At 40.6% G+C, this 26,323-nt stretch overlaps 1 protein-coding gene across 1 annotated transcript in view; it reads left to right on the top strand.

The window, feature by feature from the left end:
• The window catches only part of cadm1a (cell adhesion molecule 1a), a 375,151-nt gene that overhangs the window by 263,012 nt on the left and 85,816 nt on the right, over positions 1 to 26,323 (top strand). The window contains 1 exon segment of the mRNA XM_044042576.1: positions 16,424 to 16,570. Coding sequence (XP_043898511.1) covers positions 16,424 to 16,570 — 147 coding nt within the window.

Below are 26,323 nucleotides of genomic sequence, written 5' to 3'. Positions count from 1 at the left end.
CTGCGCCGTTATCTGAGATTCATCCAGTACCTGCTGAGTTTTTGGAAGCGGGACTGAAGGAAAAGTTTGAAGTCTGGTAACATTGTTACCTCTCGATATGGTGCTTTCTTTTGGTTGTTTGTTACAAATAAGCAGAGAGGCAAACTTATTTTCCGTCAATAGGGAATCTTTCCTGTGTTTGGTGATTTTAAAAATTGTCGTGCTAGAATTTCGTGCAAACATAGAATGAAGAGAAAGTAAAACTTCTTTTAAATATGTGAATAAAAGTTTTTGTAAAGTTGAATTCCCAAGTATTACCTAACTTCCAGGACATAAATCAATGTGATGTTTCCCTCAGTGTTTCTCTGACCACTTCTGAGTCTCCGTGTCCAGCACGGTTGTGGCTTCGCCGTGTAGTTTCATGAGCTATTTGTTCCCTAATGAAAGTACCTGGAACTGGAGCAAAGAAGCCCCCCAGAGAAACACAGGTTTTAGTGAATGTACTTAGAACAAGAGTAGCAAACAGAACTTGTCGTGATGGAGTATTGACTCTTTCTCACAGCTGCCTGCCAGGGAACCAGAAAACCCAAGCAGCATCATCGCAGTGTTCCTGTTTCCTTCTGCGTGGGACGTTTACCACCGCGGCGTTTACTCTCCAGCTGCGTTTAACATCAATATGAGCACTGAATTCAATGATTACATTACAAGTCATGTGAAACCACAGAGATGAGCCCAGGAAAAGAAGGTTCCACTGCTCAAAATACTCCCTCAGTGGGGTCTGATGCAGAGCATGACCGCTTTAATGTGCATGACCAACAAATGTTAAAAACACCAATGATGAACAAGTAGAGTGACGTTTTCTCCACGTGTATCTTGAGCCAACACACGACACAACCCTCCTCTAGAAGAAGGGAAAGTTATTAATATATTCCGACAAAAATTGAAGTGAACATTTGAGCGAAGTCATCGGTTTGTGACTCGCGGTGGCCTCAGGAGAGTAAACCTGCTTCATTCAGCATGTGTGAGGAAAATAATATCCCCTCTCTCTCTCTGCCTCCTCGTGCTCCTCTGCAGGAGTCTGACTCGACACATTGTCCACGAGAGTCGCCTCACATTTAAAATGGCTGAGTCAGGACAGCGCGCCGTCGCAACGTTGTTCAGTAAACGGGGAGCAGTTGTCTAAAGAGTGCAGACGGACGATTCACTGTGTTTTTAACGTAAAGATAAGCTAAGAGCTGCAAAAATATTGCTTTTGTAGTCTTCAAGCTGCTTCGCATGTTGCATCTGTGTACTTTGCTTTGTTTAACTGCACAAGCACGCAAAGTTTTTGACCAATCACTGAACCCTTAATGCTGAGCGCTTAAAGGAGACACTAATGAATGTGGATATGATGGAGGACAACACGGGGAGCTGCAGGACCTTTTACTTCCCTCCTCGTGACTCTAATTCTCCCTCTGTCATTGCCCAGTTCGACCTCACTAATGGTCCCGAGCTTACTTTTGTTCTGGCAGGAGGACGCAGACGCGTCTCCTCCGCCCTTCACCCTCCTCACCTTCTCCCACCCGTCCTCCCGCATCTGTCTCTCCTCCCTGAAAGATATTTCCAAATGAGTGAGCCCAGACCACAGCTGCCTCTCTGACGCATTAATCACTTGGCTGCCACTCCCACATACACATAAAAACACTGCACTTACACACACACACACACACACACACACAAATACACATGCCACTCTCACTGGTGGATAACCCGGTTTGACTCGCATAAGCGACGGCGCACGCCGCCGCCGTGTAAGTGCGAACACGTGTCACCACACACGCAACCTGAGCCCGCACTGTAGATATGTGGAAAACACACCGGTGTGATGCACACATCCACCCACCACTTATGTCACTCTTTATACAACACCGACTCCCTCCCTCCCCCCTTCATCCATCCTTGGCTCCCACATGACCCTCCATTTTCCTCATCATTAGCGTCACCGACCAGCATCCATGTTCCCTCCCTCCCTTTCTTGGCATCCTCGTCACTTCTCTGTTTACTTCTCAATTTCTCTATCCCCCCACCCCACACCACCCTCCTTCTGAGTGAGGGTGAGGGCATGAAAGGCAGGAGGGAAGCGAGTTATAGAGGGAGGAAGGAAAAGGAAGTCTTGGATGTTAATTTATAGGAAATCATATGTAAAATGATGCGCAGAGTTTATGTAACGGCGCCGTAGGAGGCGTATGGAGGATGTTACGTATCCTCACAGTCAATTCCAGCTTGATTCATCAGTGGTTAATGATATGATACGCTCCTGTTGGTTGAAGCATTTGTTATTTGCCGTTTTGTTTGGCTGCATCCTCGCTAATACGTTCTCATTTTGGTATTTTTATGAACAAAAACAATCTCGGTTCTGCCAAATATTTTAATTCTGCATCAGAAACAAACCAGAAAACATATATAATTTCAATATTCACTTAAAGGAATTACTTTACATTATAAATGAGGGGGAGTAACTGACTCCGACAGGGAGATTGTTGCATAATCATTCGTCATTTATACATACCGTATATGAATGCAGTTGTTTCAGCTTCTATTACATAATGGTGTTAGTTCCATATATAAATTATACATATACTAACATCCAAAGTGATTTCATGTGTTTGCAAAAACAACATTATAAAGTTGTTAATTCTGATATTTGAGTATAACATGTGATCACAGCCATACAGAAAAAAACAACAGCATAGAAGCATGTTGTTAGTTTGTTATGGCTGCTCTAAAATCCTCCACTTTTATATTTTCATTTTTAATTGACTCTAATTGTTCATATTTACTTTGCTGTCATTAGGCTCGGTGGTGAGATAAAGGCGTTTTTTGTGCGGCGGCGGCGGCGGCAGCTGCAACAAAAGCCACTTACACGCTCGCTGCAAGCATGTAACCCCCCGACAAAGCTCTTCACACACCGTTCTTACATAATGTGTCACAAATCCACTGTTCCACCAAAGCACCGGTGGGAGAGGTATGGAGTGAGTGTGTGAGTGTGTGTGGTACAGAGGGAGAGATGGGGTTACAGGAGTGAAGCCGTGGAAAACTATTAGTACCGTGGAGTACGGTGGTGACTCAGACTGTTTTAGCCTCAGACGGAGCTGATTTATCATTGACTGTCTAAAGCAAAAAGGATTAGGTTTTATGTACAACTGTTCTATTTTCATTTGGATGTATACAGTACACTGTATCATGATTTATTTTTAGATAATTTCTTCTTTGTATTTCCTACATCGTAAGGTTAATTGTAACAGTCCCAGCGTGGGACTAATAAAGTATTATCTTATCTTATAAGTCTGTTGTGGACATTAGGGTATTCATGTTGGTCACTCAGCATCTATTTGACTGCCACTAACGATTATTTTCACATGGTATTAATCTGTCAAGGAGTTTCTTGATTTATCATTATCGTTATTTGGTCCATAAGGTGTAAGATAATGTTGTGAAACGTTGATTGGTGTCTTTCCCAAATCTAGAATTAAGGATGCTCTCAAATGACAAACAGAAAATGATTCCGTTTTAATGTATTTCTTTTTCGTACGCAGAAAAGAAAGCAGAAGATGTTGACATTTAACAAGGTAAAAAAAAAGAAGCTGAGAACGTAATCAGTTGATTAACAAAATAGTTGATGATTCCTTCGTCGATTAATTGTTTCCGCCCTAACTACACATAAAATTGAACAAAGCCTCAAGATTCATGATTTATACATACACATACATATTTATACTCTACACTGCTCTGATATATCTATTTTCCCCATGGTACTGTATATTTCGATAAAAAATAAATTAAGTTAACATTTAAAATGTGAAAATAATAACAATACATATGTATGCATTTATTAAAAGTGTTTTACATGCTCATTTATCAACACTCTGTAGGTGCCAGTAATGAGGCTTAAACACTTGGCACCAGCAGGAGATACGTGATGTGACCTAAAATAAGTTTTGTGGAAAAAAAACCTGCATATATCGGTATCAGTATCGGTATCGTTAATATCGTCTTCCGTGGCTTCCATTTTTATAAACAGTCTATGAGTTATGTTTTTCCATAGGACAATTCAAGGTACAGTATGGGACTTTTCATGCATCAACTTTATTTCAATTCCAGTTTGCACTTTGTAGTTTGAGTTAAGAAACTGCTCCACTTCTTAGGTTTTCCCTTCACTGCCTTTGTGCAGGGGGGGAACCTCGTGTCTCGAGGTTCTGTGTGTTTCTTTGACGCTTGAAAGGCAATTTTTATCAGCCATTCAGTCAGATGCATTATCTTACATCGGACTGAATCTCCGAGGGGTTTCTGCTATCACCAGATTTAGCTTTGGTCTATTATGTATTGCGCGGTTGAATAATGTAACGTGAGACTCGGAGGAAGGATGTTGGCACTGCGCAGTGCTTCCAGTGGTTGGTTGATATTTATATTGCTTATGTAAAAGAAGAAGGGCTCTCTGAAGGAGCTTGACGTGTATAATTAGTTGCAGCGGAGTCTGGCGATGTGTCGTTTGTTATTCTGCTCCTTCCAAGATCAAAACCTACAGGTATTTGTCAAGGGGGGGGGGTGAGGTAACTGTAATTTTACTTGATAATAGCAATCATTGTAAACAAATATAGATATACTACATCTTTTAAAAGACTCTACAATGTGATTGGTATTTCTGCAACCCGGAAAATCAAAGTGTCATCATGTCACTGTGAACGATATTCTAATGTCACCTCTGAAATGAGTCTTGGTGTTGAGATTAATTGATTTCTTTCAGGATAATGAGAAAAAGGAAAGGAAACAACCCGGCCACTGTTCATAGTCGGGTCCTGAAACAAAACAGTTTCACAGTAATCTCACAGTGCGTCGTTCTATGTGCCGCCCACCGAGGCTCTATAAAAAAACAACCCGCTGTTCGCCAACATTCATACAAAAGACGCACAAAACCTCAGCCACGGAACAATACAAATCACGTCTGTAGTTCACACACAGCTGAGGTTTTAGCTGTAAAAGAGAATATATAATGTGCTGGTTTCTTCAGTTGTGCTTCTATATGTGTGCTTTAAGATCTAATGTCATGTCTTTAGGCTATGTCTGGATCTTTTCCTCTTATTAGAGTAATCTCAATTAGTGTATTTGACCTGCTTAGGAGCAAAACCGGAGGTTTTATGGGCAGAAGCTGAATTTATGTGGTATATTATAGCTTTAAAAGAGAAATAATTTGCTTTTGGTAGCCTGAGAATAAGACTTTCTTGTCTGCAAAGGCCACAGTAGTTTCCAATGTGTTGGACATGTGTTCTCTTTTTGTTATGATCTGCATTCTCACCATTAGATGTCACTAATTCTTACACGTTGGATCTTTAAAGCAATTTATTTTTGTCATTATTGATCAAAAATGTTGTGAAAAATATTCAGACTAATGTAAGTTATGGCATTGAGGATTCCAGGATTGGTGACCACTGCCTACTCTGCAAAACAACCTCAAAATGTGAGAATTTAAAGGAATAGTGTGGAAAATTTAAGTGACATTACTTACAGAATTGAAGGTAAAATATCTAAAAAACGTGATGAATAAATGAATTATTGTTTTTCATCACCCCAGATGGGCCTATTTTGACCACCATATTTTTACAGTAGCCCACAATGGACAAACTACACATTTTTTTGAGTTTTGATGCTAACTGAAGACTGCATAGGTTCTCCAACACACTGGAAGGTCAAAGGTCAGGTGAGGGATATGATGCAACTTCACCAAGCATTTTATGCATTGTGCCTTTAACGGATAAAACTCAACGATTGACTAATTTTCCACCACTCCTGTTTACTACACTTTTACCAGTATACAGTGTCAAACTCGCATCTCTCGGTGGAGTCTGATCTCTCGACTGCCCAGCAGTATCATCTCTCATAAATTCCGTCTGTCATATCTTTTGAACTTCTCTGAAAAGTCAGAGCCAGCACACAGATTAACTGAACTGCCTCCTTCAAATCCTCACCAAGAGGGATTCCGCTGTTTGAAGTGGTCAGGCCAAACAAGGATCCTGACCTTTTCTTGGCTGCCTCTGGCTGTCAGTCGTCTGTGCTCAGACAGCATTCACACAGCCAGCAGCTCCACTCGGGGGCTGCTCTCTTCACACAGACTGTGGTGGAAAACACTGAGAGGCTGTACATTCAACTCTATGCATATGCTGCCAAAATGTCGCAGGTTTCAACTCTCCTTCTGTGACGTCACGTGACTTTAATACATCAACTCATTTTTTCGTCCCGTGTTTGTAATTTACAGACTGTGATGTATAGATCCCAGCGTACAGTAGATTGTCGTCCTATCCTAGATAGTTAAGGAATAAGGAATTAAATAAATAATAAAGGTGAGGATGGTATTCCTGCTGGGCTCTGGGCCTGGAGGACTAGGTATGGCAGAGATGTCCGTTTTCCTGAGTTTGGCCTTGGTTACTTGATTATTTGCCCTTTATCCTGGAACATGTCTCGCAGGACAGTGAACAGGGACATCTCCCTGCCACCCCCTGCAGTTACCCTTCTCTTTTCTCTGTTATTCGCTCCCCAAGACTGGTTGCGTGTTCTCAGCCAGAGCCAGAAACTTGCCTTCTCCTTTTCCTCAGTGGCCCTGTGGAGTTTGGCTCCCTGTTGCTCCAGGTTCTTTCAGGAGACATGATGTTGAGCCCCCAACCTCGCTCCCCACCTCCACAGGATAGAGCTTCACAGCCCATCCACCTTCCCTGCCCTCTGCCACCAAGTCTGTGCACTTTGCCCCGCTTGCCATGGCACCGTTAGCTCCATTTGAAGGGCAGGTCTTCCAGCTGGAGTCCACGGCACCATGTCTGGCCTTAATGTGGGGCTGCAGATCTCCCTTGGCGAGTGGAGTTGCCTTCCCAGATCGACCTCCATATGCCACTCTGCCTCTGCTGCGAAGGTTAGATGCTGGTCTCTTGTTGGTGTTTGGAGGAGCCTCCCCCGTTTAAGGAAGTGGATGCCCTGCTGGTTCCCCTGTTGGCTTGTTGCCTCCTGTTGTCCCTCCTCCACCACTTCGGCCAACTTCCCGAGCACCTGTCGTCAAACCAAATCTCTAATAAATAGTTGGAGTGCAACTTGTGTTTCCCCCCTTGTGTCACAGCCTGATTCACAGGTGTCTGTTGCAGAGTTCAACCCTGTTGATCAACGCAAGGAAAATCATTTCTGTATATCTCTTTTATGTATTTTATCTTTAATTTTGCTGCTTTTTTGGGGGGGTTCGTGCAGGATTGGTTCCTCAAACTCTCTGGCAACGTTAGGGCGAAGATGGAGGGCAGACAACACTTTCCAATGATTTTAAATTTGAATTGCAGTATCAGATTTAAACTCCAGTTGCATATGTAAAGGTGTGACCTTGCACGTATTTAAGATGGCCTAACTTTGAAGATTGTCTTTAGTTTGTTGTCAAAAACTGCAGAGTAGTCTGTGCCTAATATGATAAAAAAAAAATAATAATAAATAAATCCCTCCCCTGCATGTACAGTAATAATGCTCTACTCATACACGTATACTTTTTTCAGTAAACACTGAGACGTACGATCAGAAATGCTCGGGGAAAACATGCAATCACACATGGACTGACTGCAATCACACACTTGCAAATACACACTTAGACACACACACACACGCATGCGTGTGTGAGAAACGGAGGAAAAAAAAAGAGAAAATGATTGCATGCTGCTCACTAAGCGTGCACTCAGACTTTCATGTTTCTCAAAATGTCAGAGAGAAATTAATATCTTTCAACCGGCCGAGAGCCGTGTGACACACACACACACGACGCGACACGTACCGACTGCACAAGATGACTGTATGTTAAATTATGTTAGGACAAGGTATGAATAAATGCATGGTTAACAGTAGGTCCAATAACAAAAAAAAAAAAACAGTGCAGAGGCTAATAATAATAATTCCACAGGGAGAGGTGAGATATGAAAAATAGCGGTAAAGTGACAAAGTGATGTTTGGATTATCAATCTCGCCGTTTAAAGTGTTTAAAGAAGAACATCAACAAACAGCCTCATCTTTGGAGTCAGTGTATCCATGACAACATCCGTTCATAGTTAAATATGGTATTGGTATGACAGTGTTTTCCTCATTATAGTCTTTGGTGGCTCAGCGGCATATATGCACACACCTCACCTCAGAGTGAAGAGGATAGAAACGCGCAGTCGGCTGATGGAACATGGCACTTCTCCTGCTTCTGTCTCAGTCTTAGTGGGTTTGAGCCTCGGGCTAGCTTTGTACAGTGAAGGGTGCCGTGTCATTGTCTGACAACTTTAATCTGGGATTGACTGCTTCGACATTTCTGACATGGATGGCGGAGGGATGAAATCTAGTCCTCTTCCATCGCCATGGGCCAAATGTTTTAGTGACCAGTGAAAAAGCTGGAAGTACGAGGAGGTACATGACAACCGCATGGAAATTATAAGACACGCGTTGACAAATGGTTCCCTGAATACTTTATATCTTGGGCAGCGCGGGGGTGTAGGGGTTTATAATGAAGGGTTTCGGTCTAGGACTGGGGCATTTGAACTTGGACAATAGCATAAATTGCCGATTCTGTAAATTGCCTGTAGGTGTAACTGTTTTTTTCAGCTGTGTGACATTCTATAGTCTTACTCTACACCTTGAGAAGGTGATATAGCAAATGGATGGATACTTTTTTACCTTTGCTGTTTTGCCATTGCTACGACAGATAATAACCGTTAATTCAGCCGGCAATTATTACATCAAAAGTCTAAAAATAAGAATAAATATTGGGCATTTTTGAGAAACCACAAACAAGCACCAATGCCAATTTATTTTCTTCGAAATTCTGAGCAATCTTTTCATCTTTCCTGTGTTTTAAGAGTAGCTGTATGAGGAACTGACATGTAGGCAGTCCTGACAAAGCTGTGTGCACCCCCTACTGGCTCCCTGCACCAAGACAAGTGTAACACATAATAATAATATGTGCATGCTCGCTATAGGTCAGATTTTAGCTACCCTGGATAAAATATAATGCATATTTTAAAGATAAATTCAGCTCTTGAGCTGAAAATTAAACAGCCTTTTCCAACTGGAAATGATGTTTGTGTTGTTCTGTGACTTTGTTGTTCGTTTAGCACTATTTTTTTGTGGAATTCGCTGTTATTAGCTGTAAAAGCAGCACAAGGATAAGTGGCATCTGACAGCGGTCCGGGTGAGGTGTCTCAAGTAGTGACAAGTTAATTTTCTGTTAGTCAGGACAGCTTGATACAGGGAGCAGGCATGAAAGGGGAACTAAATGGAACTTGGCCGTCATTAATTAGATTCTTTACACCTGCGCGTGTCCTGTCAAAACATCTGCTGAGGTTGGCCATGAAACCTACCAAACCCGTGTTAAAAAGGCATCACAGACTTATCCGGCGACCTAAAAACGGTAAAAATGTCTTTGAATTTTGAAATATGAAGCAAACCTGACCTGCTACAACCAGGTACTGAGGCTACAGCAGCTAACAGCAGGTAACAGCAGCCACCAGCAGGTACAGCAGCTTGCAGCAGCTAACAGCAGCTAACAGCAGCTAGAGGTTTGCTCTGGTCTTGCAGCTTTTCATGCTTTATTATGATTATTATTATTATTATTATTATTGTTATCATCATTATTATTATCATTGTTATTATTAATATTATTATAGTTGTTACCACCTTTGCTACTTTATTGCATCAGTCATCTGGCATTTTATTAAGTCCTCCCAAAAGAAAAACATTCTGGAGCATGCACTCTTCAACTGCCTACAAATAACTAGTGAGTAGTGAGTCTGGCACAAAAAAATAATGGAACTGACGAAATGGTCAAATCTATTTTATATCTTCTTGTCTGACTGTACAGTCAAGAGCTCATCAGGCCAATAAAAAAGTGATTTATTCCTTTTCCTAACTGTACAGTGGAGAGTTTCCTGGTCTAGATTGATGCAGATTGATGCTACGATTCCCAGTTTCCAGGGACTACAGGTCATATTTCTTGGGAGATTGCAAAGATGCACGCTTCAAATCTTTACTGAATACTAACACATTAAAGAGACGGAGCCTGGCACAGATTTTCAGGCTGGCTCTGGCCGGCCCGGTATTGATATCTCATGTTTGATGCACTGCTTCGCTCGCGGTCTGCTCTTTGTCTGTGCGCGTCTTCATCTGTCCGGTGGATCAATGGGTGGTGAAAGTGTATTTGTGTGCAAATGCGCAAGCGGGATATGTGACGGAAGGGAGGTAAAGAAAATGTACGAAGTGCAGCCCAGGCGACCACATTATACAATATACTTTATTACTCCCACCTTCTCTGATGTGCTATTATCATAATGTCAATTTCAGTTAGGAGAGTTTGTCTTTTACTGCTCTCATACTGTAGTGGAAGACTGTTAATGGTGTCTAATATGAGACTTATTGAAGTGTAGCAGTAAAGTCTTGTCCTCTGGTAAACTTCGTTGGTGTCATTTTCCGTCTCTCCATAGCAGTTTGCACAGGTTCAGGTAAATGCAGCCAATCTGAATTTGAAAACATCAAAGTAGAGATTTATCACGCCGAGTTTTGCGGGCGTTTAAAAGCATATTTATTCTGGTCGTGAGCGATACTTCACAGTCACATCCAAATAGATGTTTACACCTCGAAATGTTTAATGTGCCAACGTGGATTTCTTCCAAATGCTCCATCAAAATGTGATGCAGCATTACGAGAGATGCTCTGATACCAAGTATCAGTGTTAGAAAATCCTTCTGATGCGGCAGCAAATGTCAGAGTGGACGTCGGCAAGTACAGGAATTCATGCACCAGTCTGATCCTGTGGCTTTAAAGCATATTAGTTTCACACGTTTCACTCCGATAAGGCCAACGCGACAAAACCAGAAAGCACATTGAAACTGGCGAGTGTGAGGTTTGAAGAGCAGCGACAAAGAAGTGATTCGCTCTAGTGTAGGTTTAGCCAGTGCTGGCAAAAAAAAAAATGTCAGCACTTTTGTAATATTTCATGCTGGAAAGCCCCTTAGGTGAAGTTTTCAACATGGAAACTCTAGTTTTGCTGACAATACTGAAAATAATAATATCGCATTGGTTTTTTATCAGCGTAATACTCTATCTAATCTGAACGTAATCACACACAGGAAGGGTAAAAATGGAATTGAACATCTGTAAGTCACACAACAAGATGTAACCATTAATTAAACCAAAGCTAATTCTTATATAATCCTAACAATATTTGCTTTTCCAAAAGGATCCCGTTTTGGATCTACAATTGGTACAGATACTTTCAATGCACATAGTTATATTTATGTTTAGAATGACAGAAATACAGGGAGTGTCATTTGGAGAGTGTTGTTTTTAATAAAAACAACATGATTTTTGGTAAGGAGAAGATTTGAATCAAAACACCAACATACTGTATTGTATTGTCAGCAGGCTGTTGCAAAACTACTGTAAGGCACAAGTCAAAGCTTTAAAAATGTAAATAATTACCAGAAATAAATCAAAATCATTCAATCACCAGCACATTTATTTCACAGTTTAGGGCTATAGAATAAGAGAATAAGGAGAATAACTGTGAAATAGTTTAAGTTAAGCCCTGAAATGTTGTTCTCTGGTGTTTGTTGAATACTGTCATTACTGTCATTAAACTAGATGAAGAGAAGAGAAGCAACTGCCATTAATTGAGCCAAAGCTAATGCTAATGTATTCCTAATAACATCGACTTTTCCCACTGGACCAACTGTGTGGAACATAAGCATACACATACTCTTTTGCATCTAAAATTAGCACCAAGGCTTCATATTATTATATTTTTTCAAGTTGTTTATTGATGTTTACAAAGGAACGAACATAGGCCCACTTCACCCTGGAGAGATTATACATTAATCTCATCTGGTAAGAGAGGAACAACTCATTTAATCTGCTGCCACTGTGACCTGACCCCAGATAAACTGCATAAAATGGATGATGGATGTGAAGTTAAGTGTTATAAATTGATGTTAAAAAAAAGGTATCAACGCCACTATGTCTGTCTCAGGTATTAAAATGAAGCATGAAGGCTGGGGATTTTTTTATTTATTTATTTGAACATGTTATGGATATTGCGATCTGGACTTTAATATTGATTCCTGATCAATATTTCTTTTCCAGTTCCAATTTTATGACACCTGTTTTATCCTTAACACTGTTAGATCCGACTGACAGGTTAGATGAACGCCGTAAGTACCATCATTTGATATTGAATGACAACACATGTTCAACATTAGGTGATACAGAGGAACTGTCAATAACAAGCCCGAGGCATAAATGTTTCCATCTCAGTTGGAACAAAGCTTGTTTGATTCTTCTTCTCCTCTGTACACTGGCCATCACAGCCACCACCCACCGCGACATGACAGAAACAACAAAGACAAAGGAAAACTTTGCAAAATTATTTAATGAAAGATTTAAACAGCCTCTGCCTTCCCAGTGTCAAAAGTGCTTTTTCTCTGACACCGTCCTCGGAGACCTTGTTGTTGGCCATTAATTAGCCCCCCCACCGCCTCCACATAGCGTCCTCCTGCATGTCAGACTTGTTTATTTAGCGCAACAGGAACAATTATGTCACTGATGAGGCAGCCGCCGTTTGAAGCCCTTCCCGCTATACCTTCACTGGCGACGACATCACAGCCGAGCGGACGCCACGCGGCGTCTCGCCGCCGCCTTGTAACCTTCGGTGAAAGCCTTGATATGCACTTTGTAGTATGTAAGCGTATTATCATAACCAGATGTCCACCCCGCCGCTCAGCGCTGCACATCTTTGAAAAATGAGGTTCAGTTTTGAATATTAAAGACAACAGGGATCATTTGTTTAGGGCGGCGTTCGGGACACCGAGGGATGCTGATTTGAATCTCGTTCGTTAAGCTGTCTATCCTTATCCGTCAGCATCAGAGGACGCAGTTTCTCCCTTCTCACCTCATCCTCCCCGTCTCCTAATCGGCAGGGATATTTAGAGGTGCTTGACAACTGAGGCATGCAAATTAGCAGTTGATGTTTTCTGATTTATTTTGGTTTATTCCATTCCCCGGCCTCTGCCCTACCTCTGAGTCACCTCATTTCATCATCACTAGTTTTCTATCTGGATCATAACAAAGACCCCCAACTTCAACTTAAAACCCCGGCCTCTCTGTAATATCTGTTGCAGCAGAGTCACTCTAAGGTGTAACATACATTATCATGCAATTTATGATGCATAAAATTGTGTATAGTTGTGCTGCAATCGTTTCCATCCATTCGTTTTTCATCTCCGCAGTTGTCATCTTGGAAATGCAGCCAATCTCAGGTGACCATAAGTGTGAATGTCTTGGTTTTTTTATCTGTAGCTATTTTCAGACCCTAACTACAGCGCTGTGCATCTTCACTTGTCTCACAGTTTCGATTAGATTACAACTCCATGATGCACTGCGTCCTCAATTTTCTTTATTAATGCACATGGCTACTTTCTCATCAATCAATAAAAGCAGTCAGATAAATATGGACTTATATATGAACTTTTCTTCACAGACGAAATTGAATGGTTCCATCCCGGGAAACAAAACTAATGCTTCTGCACTCGAGCTGCAGCTTCCAGCAACTGGAAAATCAACAAGTAACGTTATGTGTCTGTAGTCGATTATGTGCCGACGCTGCAGAATTAACATGTCTGCGTCCTCGATGTGTACGTACATGGTGAATGTCTGTGTTCGGTGGCAGCGGCAGCTGAAATGATTTAGGTCGCCAACTTAATGGACTGTGCTGGTGCATCATATCCAGTGCATACATACAGTACTGCTGTATCGTCGCTCCTGCAATAAAAGCAAATCAAACCAAGGTAATATGTGGCTTAGTTATGTACTACCTAACTCAGTATGCAGCTCTCCTCGTGACAGTTAGAGGTGAAAATGTGGTATAAATATACAACAAAGATCTTAACGCGGAAACACATAAATGTCTCTGCCGACGATGCATCATGGAAATTGCAGTTTGCGGCGTCCTTAATGAATTCTTGATGAGGTCCAGAGAGTTTGGATGAGACTCTCTCTGGAGTTAACAAATGTAGCAAGAGATTGTCTGCGTAGGACACGTTCACAATGGCGAGGAGAGTCCGTGTACGATCCAGGTGGGGTGGCGGGTGGGTTACTGTACTTCGCCTGCAGACATATTTTCTCCACAAGTTCATCCTGGTCTCTGCATCCTCAGGAGAGTAGATACAGGCACCCAGAGTTGAACTGGACCTGGACCTTCCTTGAAGACGTTACGCCTCTCATCGAAGAGGCTTCTTCAAGAAATGTCTTCAAAGAAACTCAGCAGGTCCAGTTGCACATATCTAAACCCTGGGTTTAGATATGGGGTTATTATTATTGTTGTTGTGTCTGAAAGTATATGTTGGCCTTTTGATTGGCTGGAAAAGGGTATGTCCTGCATCTGTGGGATTGGACCTAGCTCCCCCTAGCGACGCTCAAAGAGACAGTCACTATAGCAATGGATGGCTAGTTGGATGGATGGATGAATTTCCTCGACCTGTGATTTGATTTTGTCTGTATGTTTGACCATGTTGCCCGAGAGCATGTATGCATTTCTGTGTGTGTTTGTTCGTGTGTTTGTGTGTCTTGTGTGTGCGCGCATCTAATCATGAAAATCTTGCTCCGGGGACCAAAATAACCATCATCTTCGTCTGCCAAGCTGCCAAGTGTTTGCTTTTTGCAGCAGTAATTTAAAATAAATCCAAAGCCACTCGAGCCTCAACACCAGCCCCAACAATGATGCAAGCCCACAGCAAAGTCTGCGATGTTATTACTGTAGTTTTTCAAATCAAAGTAGCACAAAGCCAGAAAGAATCCATTTGTCATTCTTCAGGCAGAGATATTGTTTGTGAAACAAGGAAGTACAGCAGTCTGAGCGGTGGTTGATGACCGATGATGGCTGTGACCAGTTTTCCTCAGCCCGCAGGCTTGTTCAACTCTTTTCCAGGTCACTCTGTAGTGTTTATTCCAGTGGACATCTCATTGTTTTATTTCCGTGCCAGTTTATGTCTCTACACATGAGATGTTCTATTATGTCGAGAGCTGGCAGGAGATCTCACGCCCTTATCTCATACTTAAGAAAATGTACAGATACTTGTACATAAACAGAAATAGACACGCTGCTCCGACTTCTTCGCTGAAGGGAAAGTATGAAAGTACATGCTCTGCAAATATATTTGAGTAAGAAATAAGAATTCTACTTCAATTTTCATAACTCAAAAAGGTTCCAGGAACTCAAAATAGGATTGATTTCTTCATTTATTATTAACCGGCACCGTGAGGAATATCTTGCTTCTCTGAATCTGTTCCATTGTTGTCTATATTTCGAGTTCACTCTTTCCATCTTTGTCACTGCCCGTTACAACCCGTCCACACAGTTGACTTTCCCCTCTTTACTACTCTTTGCAGGGTTGAAATCAGTTTAAATGTTGGGTAAGCATCTTTCAGAGACCAAACTGTAAAAGAAAACGATGGTAGTTATAGTCTGTTTTGAGAAGGTAAGGAGCAAAAAGTGCAGAAAGGTGTGCCCAAATGTACTGTAGGGAGGAAAAGTAAAAAAGTTGCCAGCTCAACTTAAGTACTCTAACAAAGTTTTTGGAATTGATTACTCAAGAGGGTTACAGGCTATATTTTATTTATATTGTGGATGGCGAAAAATCAAATATAAAAACACATTTTGAAGTTTTATTAATGTTATAAACAGGAAAATATATTGTGTAATTCTTAGAAATGAGTGAATGGAGGTAGGTAGATGATCAGTTCTCTTAAATCCTTCTCCCGTATTTGAAATTTTTAAACATAGGACAAGATAAATGTCCACTGAAGGTTCATTTCACATCTCAATCTGTGTTTTTCAAATTGAAAATAAATGACTCGCCATTATTGAGGCTTTCACTGATTTTCTCGAGTGACGCCTGACTCTGGCTTTCCATGAACACGCCGGAACGTAAATGGTCTGCATTTACTCTGTGTGGCACTTTCCCAGTCTTCATAACATTCTAAGCTGCTTTCCACTGCAATTTCGTGCCATTCACCCATTCACACCCACTCACTCACACATTCATGCAGCACATCTATATCTGTCATACCCATTCATACATGGTCTGCACAGCTGTCAGGAGCAACTTGTGATAGAAATTTGGCTTGTAAAACCAGGGATTGAACCCTCCACCTTCAAGTTGAGTGGCATCCCGCTTTACCCCTGATTCATGGCCGCCCATAAGTCATTGTTGTTTTGTTCTGTTGAAGAACCAGTGTTTTGTTTTTGTATGCAACTTTATTTTACGGCCTGGAAAAGACAGTAATCATAAGCTCAGGTGTCTTGATTGCGTCAAACCCCCCCGTCTGTCCGTGGTAATTTATGTGTCCTTGTCTTTGTCCTCTCTAGTGGTGAGTCAGAACCTGGTGACAGACAATGTGTCCGTGGTGGAGGGGGAGACGGCGATCATCAGCTGCCGGGTGAAGAACAACGACGACTCTGTGATACAGCTGCTTAACCCCAACAGGCAGACAATTTACTTCAAAGACCTGAGGCGTGAGTATTATTACACAACACCGCTGATTGCATCACTGCTGTGTGTACTTCCGTTCTCTAATTAAGTTGTGTACTTGTTTGTGTGTGTGTGTGTTTGCCGTTGAGTAAATTTACTCCGCTTTAAACTGGAGAGAAACAGCTCAGTCAACCCCTGACAGACATTTATATACATGTTACTACTGAGATTACATAAATGATACTACTATCACCACTAGTACTGCTGACTACTAACTGCTATCACTACTAGTACTACTGCCTCTATTGGCTCTGATGTGACGAGTACTAATACCACTGACTTGTACTATATTTCCACCACTACTACTGCTGCTGTTACTGCAACTACAACTACAACTACTGCAACTATACTATTGCTTCTGCTACCTACTACCACTTCCTCTACTTACTACTTGCCTTCTACTACTACTATGACTACTACCACAACACTACTGCTACTACTACTATTATTACGACCATTACTACTGCTGCTGCTTCTGCTACTACTACGACTACTACTACTACTACAATAAAACAACTACTACTAACACTACTACTACAGAACTTCAATTACTACTTCTACTACTACCATTATCACGACCACTGCTGCTTCTGCGACTACTACTACTACTACTGCTCTTGCTGCTTTTACTACTGCAACCTACTACGACTACTAACTACTTAGTACTTTTACTACTACAATTACTACTGCTCTAACCTCTGCTGTTGTTGCTATGTCTACTAGTATTACTACTACTACTAATTTGTTTTTATTTACAATTAATGGCTAAAAGAAAACACAACATAACTGCTGCTGCTGCTGCTATCGCCTCAACTATTACTGCTGCTACTATTTTGTATGTATTTACAATTAATGGCTAAAAGAAAACACAACATAACTGCTGCTGCTGCTGCTATCGCCTCCAATTATTACTGCTGCTACTAATTTGTATTTATTTACAATTAATGGCTAAAAGAAAACACTGACCCATAACCTCTCTCATGAAGTAGAAACATTCTTTATGCAGATACAGATACATACTGCAGCTGTTTTTTTTGTTTTTTTTCAAAGTAGAGTTAAAATCATTAAATGAAAAATAAATAAATAATAAATGAATATTAAAACGAAATATTATGCAGCAATAACAGGTTTAATGTATTGTATAATTCCGAGAGAGGGTGTTAAATCTCTGTCTGCGCAGAGAGCGTGTGGGCTGTTCTCAGCACCCGCCATGTCTCGTGTGATTGATATCTAATGTGTTTAATTATCGTCCGAAGCAGTTTGATGTGATCAGATGACATGGAAATCAGTCTCGGTGATGCATTTATTTATCTATCTCCAGTTTCACTGGTTCATTTTGCAGGCTGTGGTACAAATTAGACAGACATTTGATAGATTAAGGCAAACATCATAAAATGTTTAGTTTATCGGGAGCATGTGCGCGGAGGCAGCATTGAATACTATCTGATAACATTACTCGCATGTCCAAGAAGCTGTTTAAATCAAATCACAGAAAACATTTTTAAGTAACCTGATGTAGCAATTAAAGCTCAGAATAACAGCATCAACACTGTGTTTACTGACTTGGAATATGGAAAAGGTTGTCTCTTTTCCCCTCTGTGGTTTAAATACATATATCAGTTAAAAAAAAAAAAAAAGGATGAGACATCATTAAAACCGGTGTATATCTCATTTGTTGATTTTTGTTTTGAACATTTGTTAAAATATGAAGGAATCCAGCGGGAGTTTGGCATGTTTGTCACAGAGTCAGTGAGTCAGGCTTGCTGGAAAAATATCCACAGTATCAATTCAGCAAAGTAAAAGAATTCACCATTTGCAATCCGTGGTCTGTTTCCTACACATGAAAACTGCGTAATCACGTAGATTCAAAGCCCAAACCTGTTTAATAATCAATGAGGCGGATGTTGCTTAGCAGAAGAAACATGGTGTTGTTTTAATGATCCGTTGTGTTTGCTCTTATCCTGCTCATTTATCATGCTGGACATACTCCGTCCTGACTCTACCTGGTCTGGGATTCTTCATGTTATTTTTCTTTTTTTTAAAGTGCTTGTGAGCAGAATGTTGACCTCAGTATAACATACTGTCGACCTCTGTAACCGTATAAATAATAGCATATAGATTTCAAACTGGGCAGATGTTGTTTTGAAAAACCCATATGTTTATGGCTTTGTTGTTTTAGCGTCTCTCTCCACTCGTGGCAAGCAGGTTGTACGGTTCCCCAACTCTGCCTCTCAAAACATATGTTTATTCATATACAAGTTATTTGCATGAGCAATGTGGTAGAAACCGATTCCTCTCATATTTTTCTGTTAAGTTCAGAGCTGTTGATTCACTTTTGGGACACACGGTCTTCTTCCATCCACCTTTTTAAGTATTTAAAGCTGTAGTTTGTAACTTTTAAACAAAGACAAATGTCTCTAAATTGCAGCTGCACATAGCACCCCCTGTGTGATGGCTGCAAAGGTTCAGAAGTGGATTCTACTTCCGCAGAACTTCCCCTTAACACCTGTTTGACTACATTTATGTGCCAATCACAGCCGCTGCTGTTTCCTTCACCACGCAGCTCCAATTAAGTTTCCTGGTTGCAGTATGGACAAGTAGCACGATAGGTATGTTTAAACGTGCAAACTTTCTTCATTCTGATAAGATATTGCAATTGGAATTTACAATTCCACCGTTTACATCAGGGCCTCCAAACTACGGCCCATGGGCCAATCACGGCCCTCGGTGAGATGTTGTACAGCCCGCAGCTTTGGTTTTATAATGTATTATTTATGGCCAAATAAATCACCCTTGGTCACATGTTACATTAGCTCAGCTGGTTAGGAGGTGTGCTTTAAAACCAGAGTCCTGTGACAGACAGCTATACTATGCACTCATCTCATATTATGTTATTTGACTCCAGATGTGGAAAGAAATGCAATATACCAGCCCTCTTGTTCGGAAGTACTTTGGTTTCCGAATGGGCTTTTATCGAATCAGAGTTTTAGGATTGGTATGTTTACATGACATATTTTTATTACGCTAACTTACGTCCATGTAAATACAGCTTCTGCAAAGTTAAACCACCTTCAGAAGACACCACTGCAACAACAGCAAAGTTACACACCACAGCTTGAACTGAATATTTCAGCTTTCGATTACAAGTCAGTAAATAAAAACCTAATTACCCCTGTAACACCAGGCACCAAACAACAGTTTTCAGAGAAAGATATAAGGAGGTAGATTGTCACACTTCTGGGATTCGAGAGGAAATTGTTCCAGTGAACTAAAGCTGTGGTCATAATATGCATTTTCTTCTTAGTCATTTCCCCTTAAGTGTAGTTGGCGAGGCTAATAATCACAGGAAATAATCATACTTTTTTGAACTACGCAGGTTCGTGATCCTGAGTCATGTTTGACGCTTCCTGTGGATTAACAATAAAGCTGGATGTGACAGTTGGAAATCTGAGGTTTTAGAGAAAGGAAGTGTTTTACTTTTATACTTAAATTTCTGTGGGCTGCTAGTCTTGTATGTGTTGTTTGTGTGTATGTGTGTTTAATCACTTAGAAATGCTGCAATCAATCTATCAGACTCCAGCAGTGCTTGTTGCCTTGGCTGGCTATTAACATGTCAGACAACAAACGTTACTGAACACGACTTCATTGTGATTCACCTGAAACATGAAATGAGAAGCTCTGCGACTGATGGGGAGTAATTTAAGCTTCTGCTTGCTGTTTAAGCTTCTCCTCCTCTCACTGCTCTCTTTGTCTGACCCACGGTAACCTTGTGTGTGTGTGTCTGCGTGTGTGTCTTTGAGATTGTGTATCCAACCCTGCTCCCACACACTGCTGCTTAACACAGATGCATTCCCCGGCATCTAATGGGGAGGCAGAGAGAGAAAAGCTTGTTTGTCTGTTTTTGTTCCAAATTAAATGACATTTTCAAATCCAACATCACTCCAAGCTGAATGTTGAAAATTTTATCTGAAATTACTTAAAAAAATACATAATAACAATTGAGTTTGCTTGCCCAAGCCTAAATATAGCAATGGTCCCCAAATAATCTGCAGGTTTGAGTCAAATGGAAAAAAAATTTCCACCATATTTCTAATGAACGTATTTATTATTCATGCATTAAAAATAAATACATTTAAATCGTTGATTCAACGATATAGTGCATTAGAATTTAAATGTACGTATAAGCTGTACATACCTCACTGTTCTAGTGATATTGCTGTAAATGCTAACATGAAGTGAGTGTAGTATGTATTTCTAAGTTTCTTGAACTGGAAACAAATCTAAAAGTTTATTTTCATTTTAAACTTTTCTCTTACACACCTGGAAATGTTGTTTGCTTTGCAGATACAATACACATTTCATGTCTTGACCTTTTAACTTGAGTGAAAATAAAGGAAAAACATAGCAAGCATACCCAACATACTGTACCATGCACTCCTGATGCAGTAGCCCGGATTGTGTGTTCTGACCCTCAGAAACTCTCGAGCATCCAGCGAGGCGAGTGTCAGGCACTTGTTCACACTCACCGCCTTCTCCTCGGTCATGTTCACCACCTTGCAAACACGTCTACATACTAGTCAAGGGCAGGAGTGTGTGTGCGGGTGTGGTATTTATCTAAGTATTTATCTGCCGATGTGCCGAGCTGCAGTGAGCTGACTCCCACAAGCCAAGGCTGTCAAGGGCAAGGTGTTCTTCTTTGACGGAGCGCTCTTTGATCTCCTGTGATCCCTCCCAGGCATCTCCGTCGCAGCTGCACTGCTTCATTATGACATGGCCTCCACCAGGCAGCTTCCAAACATCACCCTCCCACACCCCCACCAGAATATCATAACTGCTATCTCAGTCTGATTCCAGAGGTGGATTATGTTTGTGAGCTTTGAACATGACTGCAGTTACAAGCAGAGAGAAAACTGATTATTAGTTTTGTTGCATTTCAAGTCAAACAAGATCTAATTTAATTCAATTTTTTTTTTAATCAATTTCATTAAAGCTGCTGTCACCAATGTAGTCATTTGGTCAACTTTTGATGAAATTTGTCTCACCTCCTACTGTTAGCATTCCCCTCCCTCCTCCCCATCTTTCCAGGGAAGATAAAACAAATAACAGCAGGTATTAAAATCAACATTTTAGTCATTTAGCCATATATGATACCTACACTCTTCTATAACCTACTAATATTAAAAGAGCTAAGCTCCATACACTCAAGTGCTGTAGGAGTCTTTCAATGCCACACTCCAACCCACGTAACATTCAGATGCATCAACTATGGCCTCACTCCAGAGATTTCCTCACAATCGTCCTCGTTCTCAGGCCCGCCCCACACTTGAGGATTTTCAAATCTGACGTGATTTTAAAAATGTGGGCGACCGCAGACACAATATTTCAATGATTAGTTCATCCAGTCAAGACTCAGGACCATACAGATGGCGTTTAATCAAACAATTTCAGGGATAAGATTGCAGGGATCTCACAGAATCGCGCGTGTATTAACGTGATTTCAGAATGTAAACATACATGGCGGCGGCATCACTTTATAGCTGTTGTGTGTGCAATAGAAAATCCTTCAAAACACGAAATATTCTCGTCTCCAAACATAAATTAATGACTATGTCGAGGTATCGCTACTGGTTTTCTGAATTAATTTTATTCCGATTCACAAGGTCTGGATTTAATTTCATTTCAGATTTGAGAGATTTTCACGGGCACAAATCTGCTGACTCAGCTCGTAGCTTAGCTGTTAGCTGAGTCTATGCCAGTCAGGCTAGACTTGACCATGATAATCTCATGTGACTGTGAGATTTGTGCAGGGGATTCAGGGAATGTTCGATCTGAGGTTTTTAGAAAAATCGTTATCAGAGCTTTCAAGAGATCGATATGAATCTGATTTTTTTTTAAACAAGCCTCTAGGGCTGGTGCTCATCGAACATGGTTATTTAATACTAAAACTGATCAGATCACGGTGAAACTTAAAATTAAACATCAGGCCACCACAGTTGTGGTCACTAACAGGAAACTGAAACTGTTTATAACAACACACAACAAAAACTACAGCAACTATAAACACGGAGATTTATGCCATGCTGTTGTAAAGAGACAAGCTCTAGTAACAAAGCAAATTAAAAACAGCTGAGCTGCTGGGTTTTTTAATGCCAGGGGATTTTACGAGCTGTTGAAGAGATTGATCGGCTGACATTAAAAGCCGTAGCACAACCAGGTTTGTTCTGCACTGCAAGCTCCTCCCTGAAGGTTCCTGAACGTTTTCAAAGTACGACCTGGTACTTCCATTTAGTTCCTAGTTGGTGTGGTGGAAGCGGACATAGTTGCTTGTAGAGTCCTGTGTTCCTGGTACTAGTTCCAGATCAGACTTTTGACCATATCCAGTTTGTATTTAGCATGATTTTTCTGTCTGAACTTACGAGATCCAGTTTTTTTCCAACACTGAGTCAAACCACATATCGAGGTGGTTTCGAATGTGACTCGGATCAAATTTTTACTGATCCGTTTCAATCCAAAACGTCGTCTGCGTCACTCGCGACGTGACACGAATGACAACGACAACAATGACGTAGATCTGGAGAGTTAAAAAGTGAATTGGAGGCGTGTCAAATGTAAATCACTGGTTCGCTCCACTGCCATTCCAACGGTGATGGCAGCACGGAAGATGTCACAACTCAGCAGTCTCCTCAGTTTATGTCACGTCCTTGCAATCAGAAGAAAGTTTGCGCCTCAGCTCCACATAACCATTTGGGAACGAAAACAGGCAGAGATTTCTGTCGTGCATTTTGTTTCTTTTGTTTAGAGTGCTAGACTTTGTCAATATGGACACAAGCAGATCGGATGAGTTGGTCAGGAAGATCGGAATCTTATTTGGGCTGCAGTCGAAACAAGGCCTTAAATTCCAGTATGGCTCAAGCTCTAAAAACATTGGAGCACACAGATACACTAGAACTAGGTAGTGTTCTAAGTATTACTAAGTGTCTGTTCTTCCAGAGCCACAACCGTCATACATCCTTAATGATGTGAGCTCATTTAAAGCTGGGTCTGTAAGTATGGAAAAGCTAGCAAAAGCAGGCTGCACCTCCAATACATCTTATCAACTATTTACCAAAGCTCCACCCTGAAAACACTTGAAATTTTTCCCTGTAGTTCATTTAGGCAGCACTTTTGTTTAATTCTTTAGCGGTGTACGCGTCTCCGACAAATTCATTTAGGGCGTGAAGACAAATAAGATGCAAATTACTGATCTTTACCATCTTGTTCTTAGCGCTCACTGATGCAGCTTTAATGACAAGTGGTTCTCCACACTGCCTTAAATAAAGGGTACGTTCATGTCCACCACAGATGTTCCACCAGATAAGTAGCACGTGTTGTGTTGCCATTTTCACCTCACACTAAGCCACAGCAGTAAAAAGACATACCTGATGCATTTTTTTTTTTCTTCTTCCACTCTTGTTAGAAACCAGATTACGAACAGATGCTAATGTTTTTTTGTGGCTAAACGACCTGCTGAATATAAGAAAAGTGTGCAGAGGTAGTGAACACCCAGCTGGTATTGTAGCTCACGTTGCCATATGTTTCCACGAAATATATTACTTTCATTTACCTTCTAATTTAAGGACACAGCCCACATGATACCCATGAGAACCAACATATGCTGCTTTATTTAGACTTATTACCTACATATTGATCACTGGATGGTTGATGTATGTAACCGTATAAAAACCAGTTTACTCTTAATGCCTGGTTTTGGCTTTGGCTTTGGTTTTTTTTAGTTGAAAAGGTAAAGTTTAGTTACATCCACAACAGAAACATTAAGTTCCAGATGGAAACAGAGTGACAAAGTTGGCAAGACGTGTTCAACTATCGATGCTTTGTTTTTCAGGCACCTTTTCATACTGTGCACCTGTCATTGTATCCGAAAAGCTTTTCGTCAACTTTACACCAGGTCTTTTTTCTTTATTTTTTTCATTAATTGCTGTGATGCTACGGCTAATATTTAGTGATGCAGTTTCCAATTTAGAGCACAATGCCCATATTTATCAGATATGGGTGGTGCTTCTGGCCATAATGAACACAAGTCAAATTTAGTTTTAAGACATTGTCTGACCTTTTATTGTTTGTTTGTTTTTAATTGTTTCCTCAACCAAAAACAATGAAGTAACAAAAGGCTAAATGCAAGATTAGCTGCAGAGTTTGTTCAGTCAAATGAATGCATAAATATAGTCAATTATGGATTACATTTTGAAAATAACAAAGTTTGTCTTTTGTTTCTATACGTCGTCTTTGAGAATGCGAGCAAATGCTTGGTAGGTCAGGATAATAAGCGTTTTTTAATGGGGTAAGATTAACTTTAAAGGTCATCATTTATTAAAGAATACAATAAAGGCAAACAAATGAGAGCAAATGAGATATATGACAATGTAGTAATGGACATTCTGTATAATCAACACTGTGCTCATTAAAAAAAAACAAAAGTTGTGCTCCCATAAAGGCAGATTTTATTACCACAGTTGGAATAATGAGTATGTTACCATGCTGCGCATGCATATCAGTGCAAAATATAAATAATCCTTAATGGAATGTGTCAACAGGTACTTTTTCTGAGTCTAATCAGTTTAGTCAGAAAGGAGAAAAAAAAGTCCTCATGGGTCTAAATACTCCTTATTCTGGATTTAGTTTGTGTCTAGGCATTGATTCGGAAGCCTGGACTTCACCTAGAGTGGGGAGGAGGATGGTTGTGAGAGTGTAATTACCCCCGCCCCACCTCATCTTACCCACTCTGACACCCAATAATAAAACTTTGATGTGCTCCTCTCAAAAAGTAGCGGCAGCCACTAATCACAATTGATTGCAGCCACTTAGGCGAGGCACACTCATCATCTCCCGCTCACTCTAAATGGGAGTCATCCTCGGCTGGGCTGGAGGAGAAAACTATTTAAATGAAATGCAGAGAAAAGACTGAAGATGAATCAAGGAAAGAAAAGAACCAGATTAATTAAAATCATGCAGTCGCCTATAAATGAGAAAGAGGAAGAAGAGGCCGTAATAAGATGCAGCGATTCTGACTGTCCTCTACTTTGTCCACTACAGATCTTACCCACTTTAATGCTACCTTTACGGTCTGTGTGTCAACACACTACTTCCATTTTCTAAATGTTCCCCCTTATTGCAGCTGAAAAACGGTAAATGGAAATTCTGGTAAAGTTCCAGCTGCAGAACATCATCCACATCCAATAACCACTATAGTATTATAAGTGTGATCTATATGTCTGCTTAATGTTTACCGATATAAATGGCGTCTGGTGATTGGAGATGGGCCGCTGCCACAGTGCTCTCCTGTACAAACATTAAAGAACGACCTTATGATTGCTAAACGTCCACAGTGTGATCGAGTAGGGCGGAGACCACCCACTTTTAGAATGACTCAAGTAAATTCTCCTCCAGTGACATTTCGGACAATCTGTATAAAGGCTTTTAAAACATGGAAGTGGGCCCATTAGCCTCAAGATGATTTGTGACCAAAAAACATTGTATTTTCTTCATTTATTTAACCTTTATTTAGGTTGTAAAATGGAAAAAGAGAAGAAACTACATCGTCCATAAACTTCCAACTTTAATCTTGTTGTCTAGTAAATGATAGTTTGAGTCTTGTATTTATATAAATATACATAGTGTTTACGGCGTGTAAGAAAGGCTGTCCTGTGGTTAATGTACGTGGTCCAGGTCATTTTTTCTTT

Source organism: Solea senegalensis, linkage group LG13 (genome assembly GCF_019176455.1).
Source record: "Solea senegalensis isolate Sse05_10M linkage group LG13, IFAPA_SoseM_1, whole genome shotgun sequence".
Lineage (NCBI taxonomy): Eukaryota > Metazoa > Chordata > Actinopteri > Pleuronectiformes > Soleidae > Solea > Solea senegalensis.
This window is presented reverse-complemented; position numbering and strand designations above follow the sequence as displayed.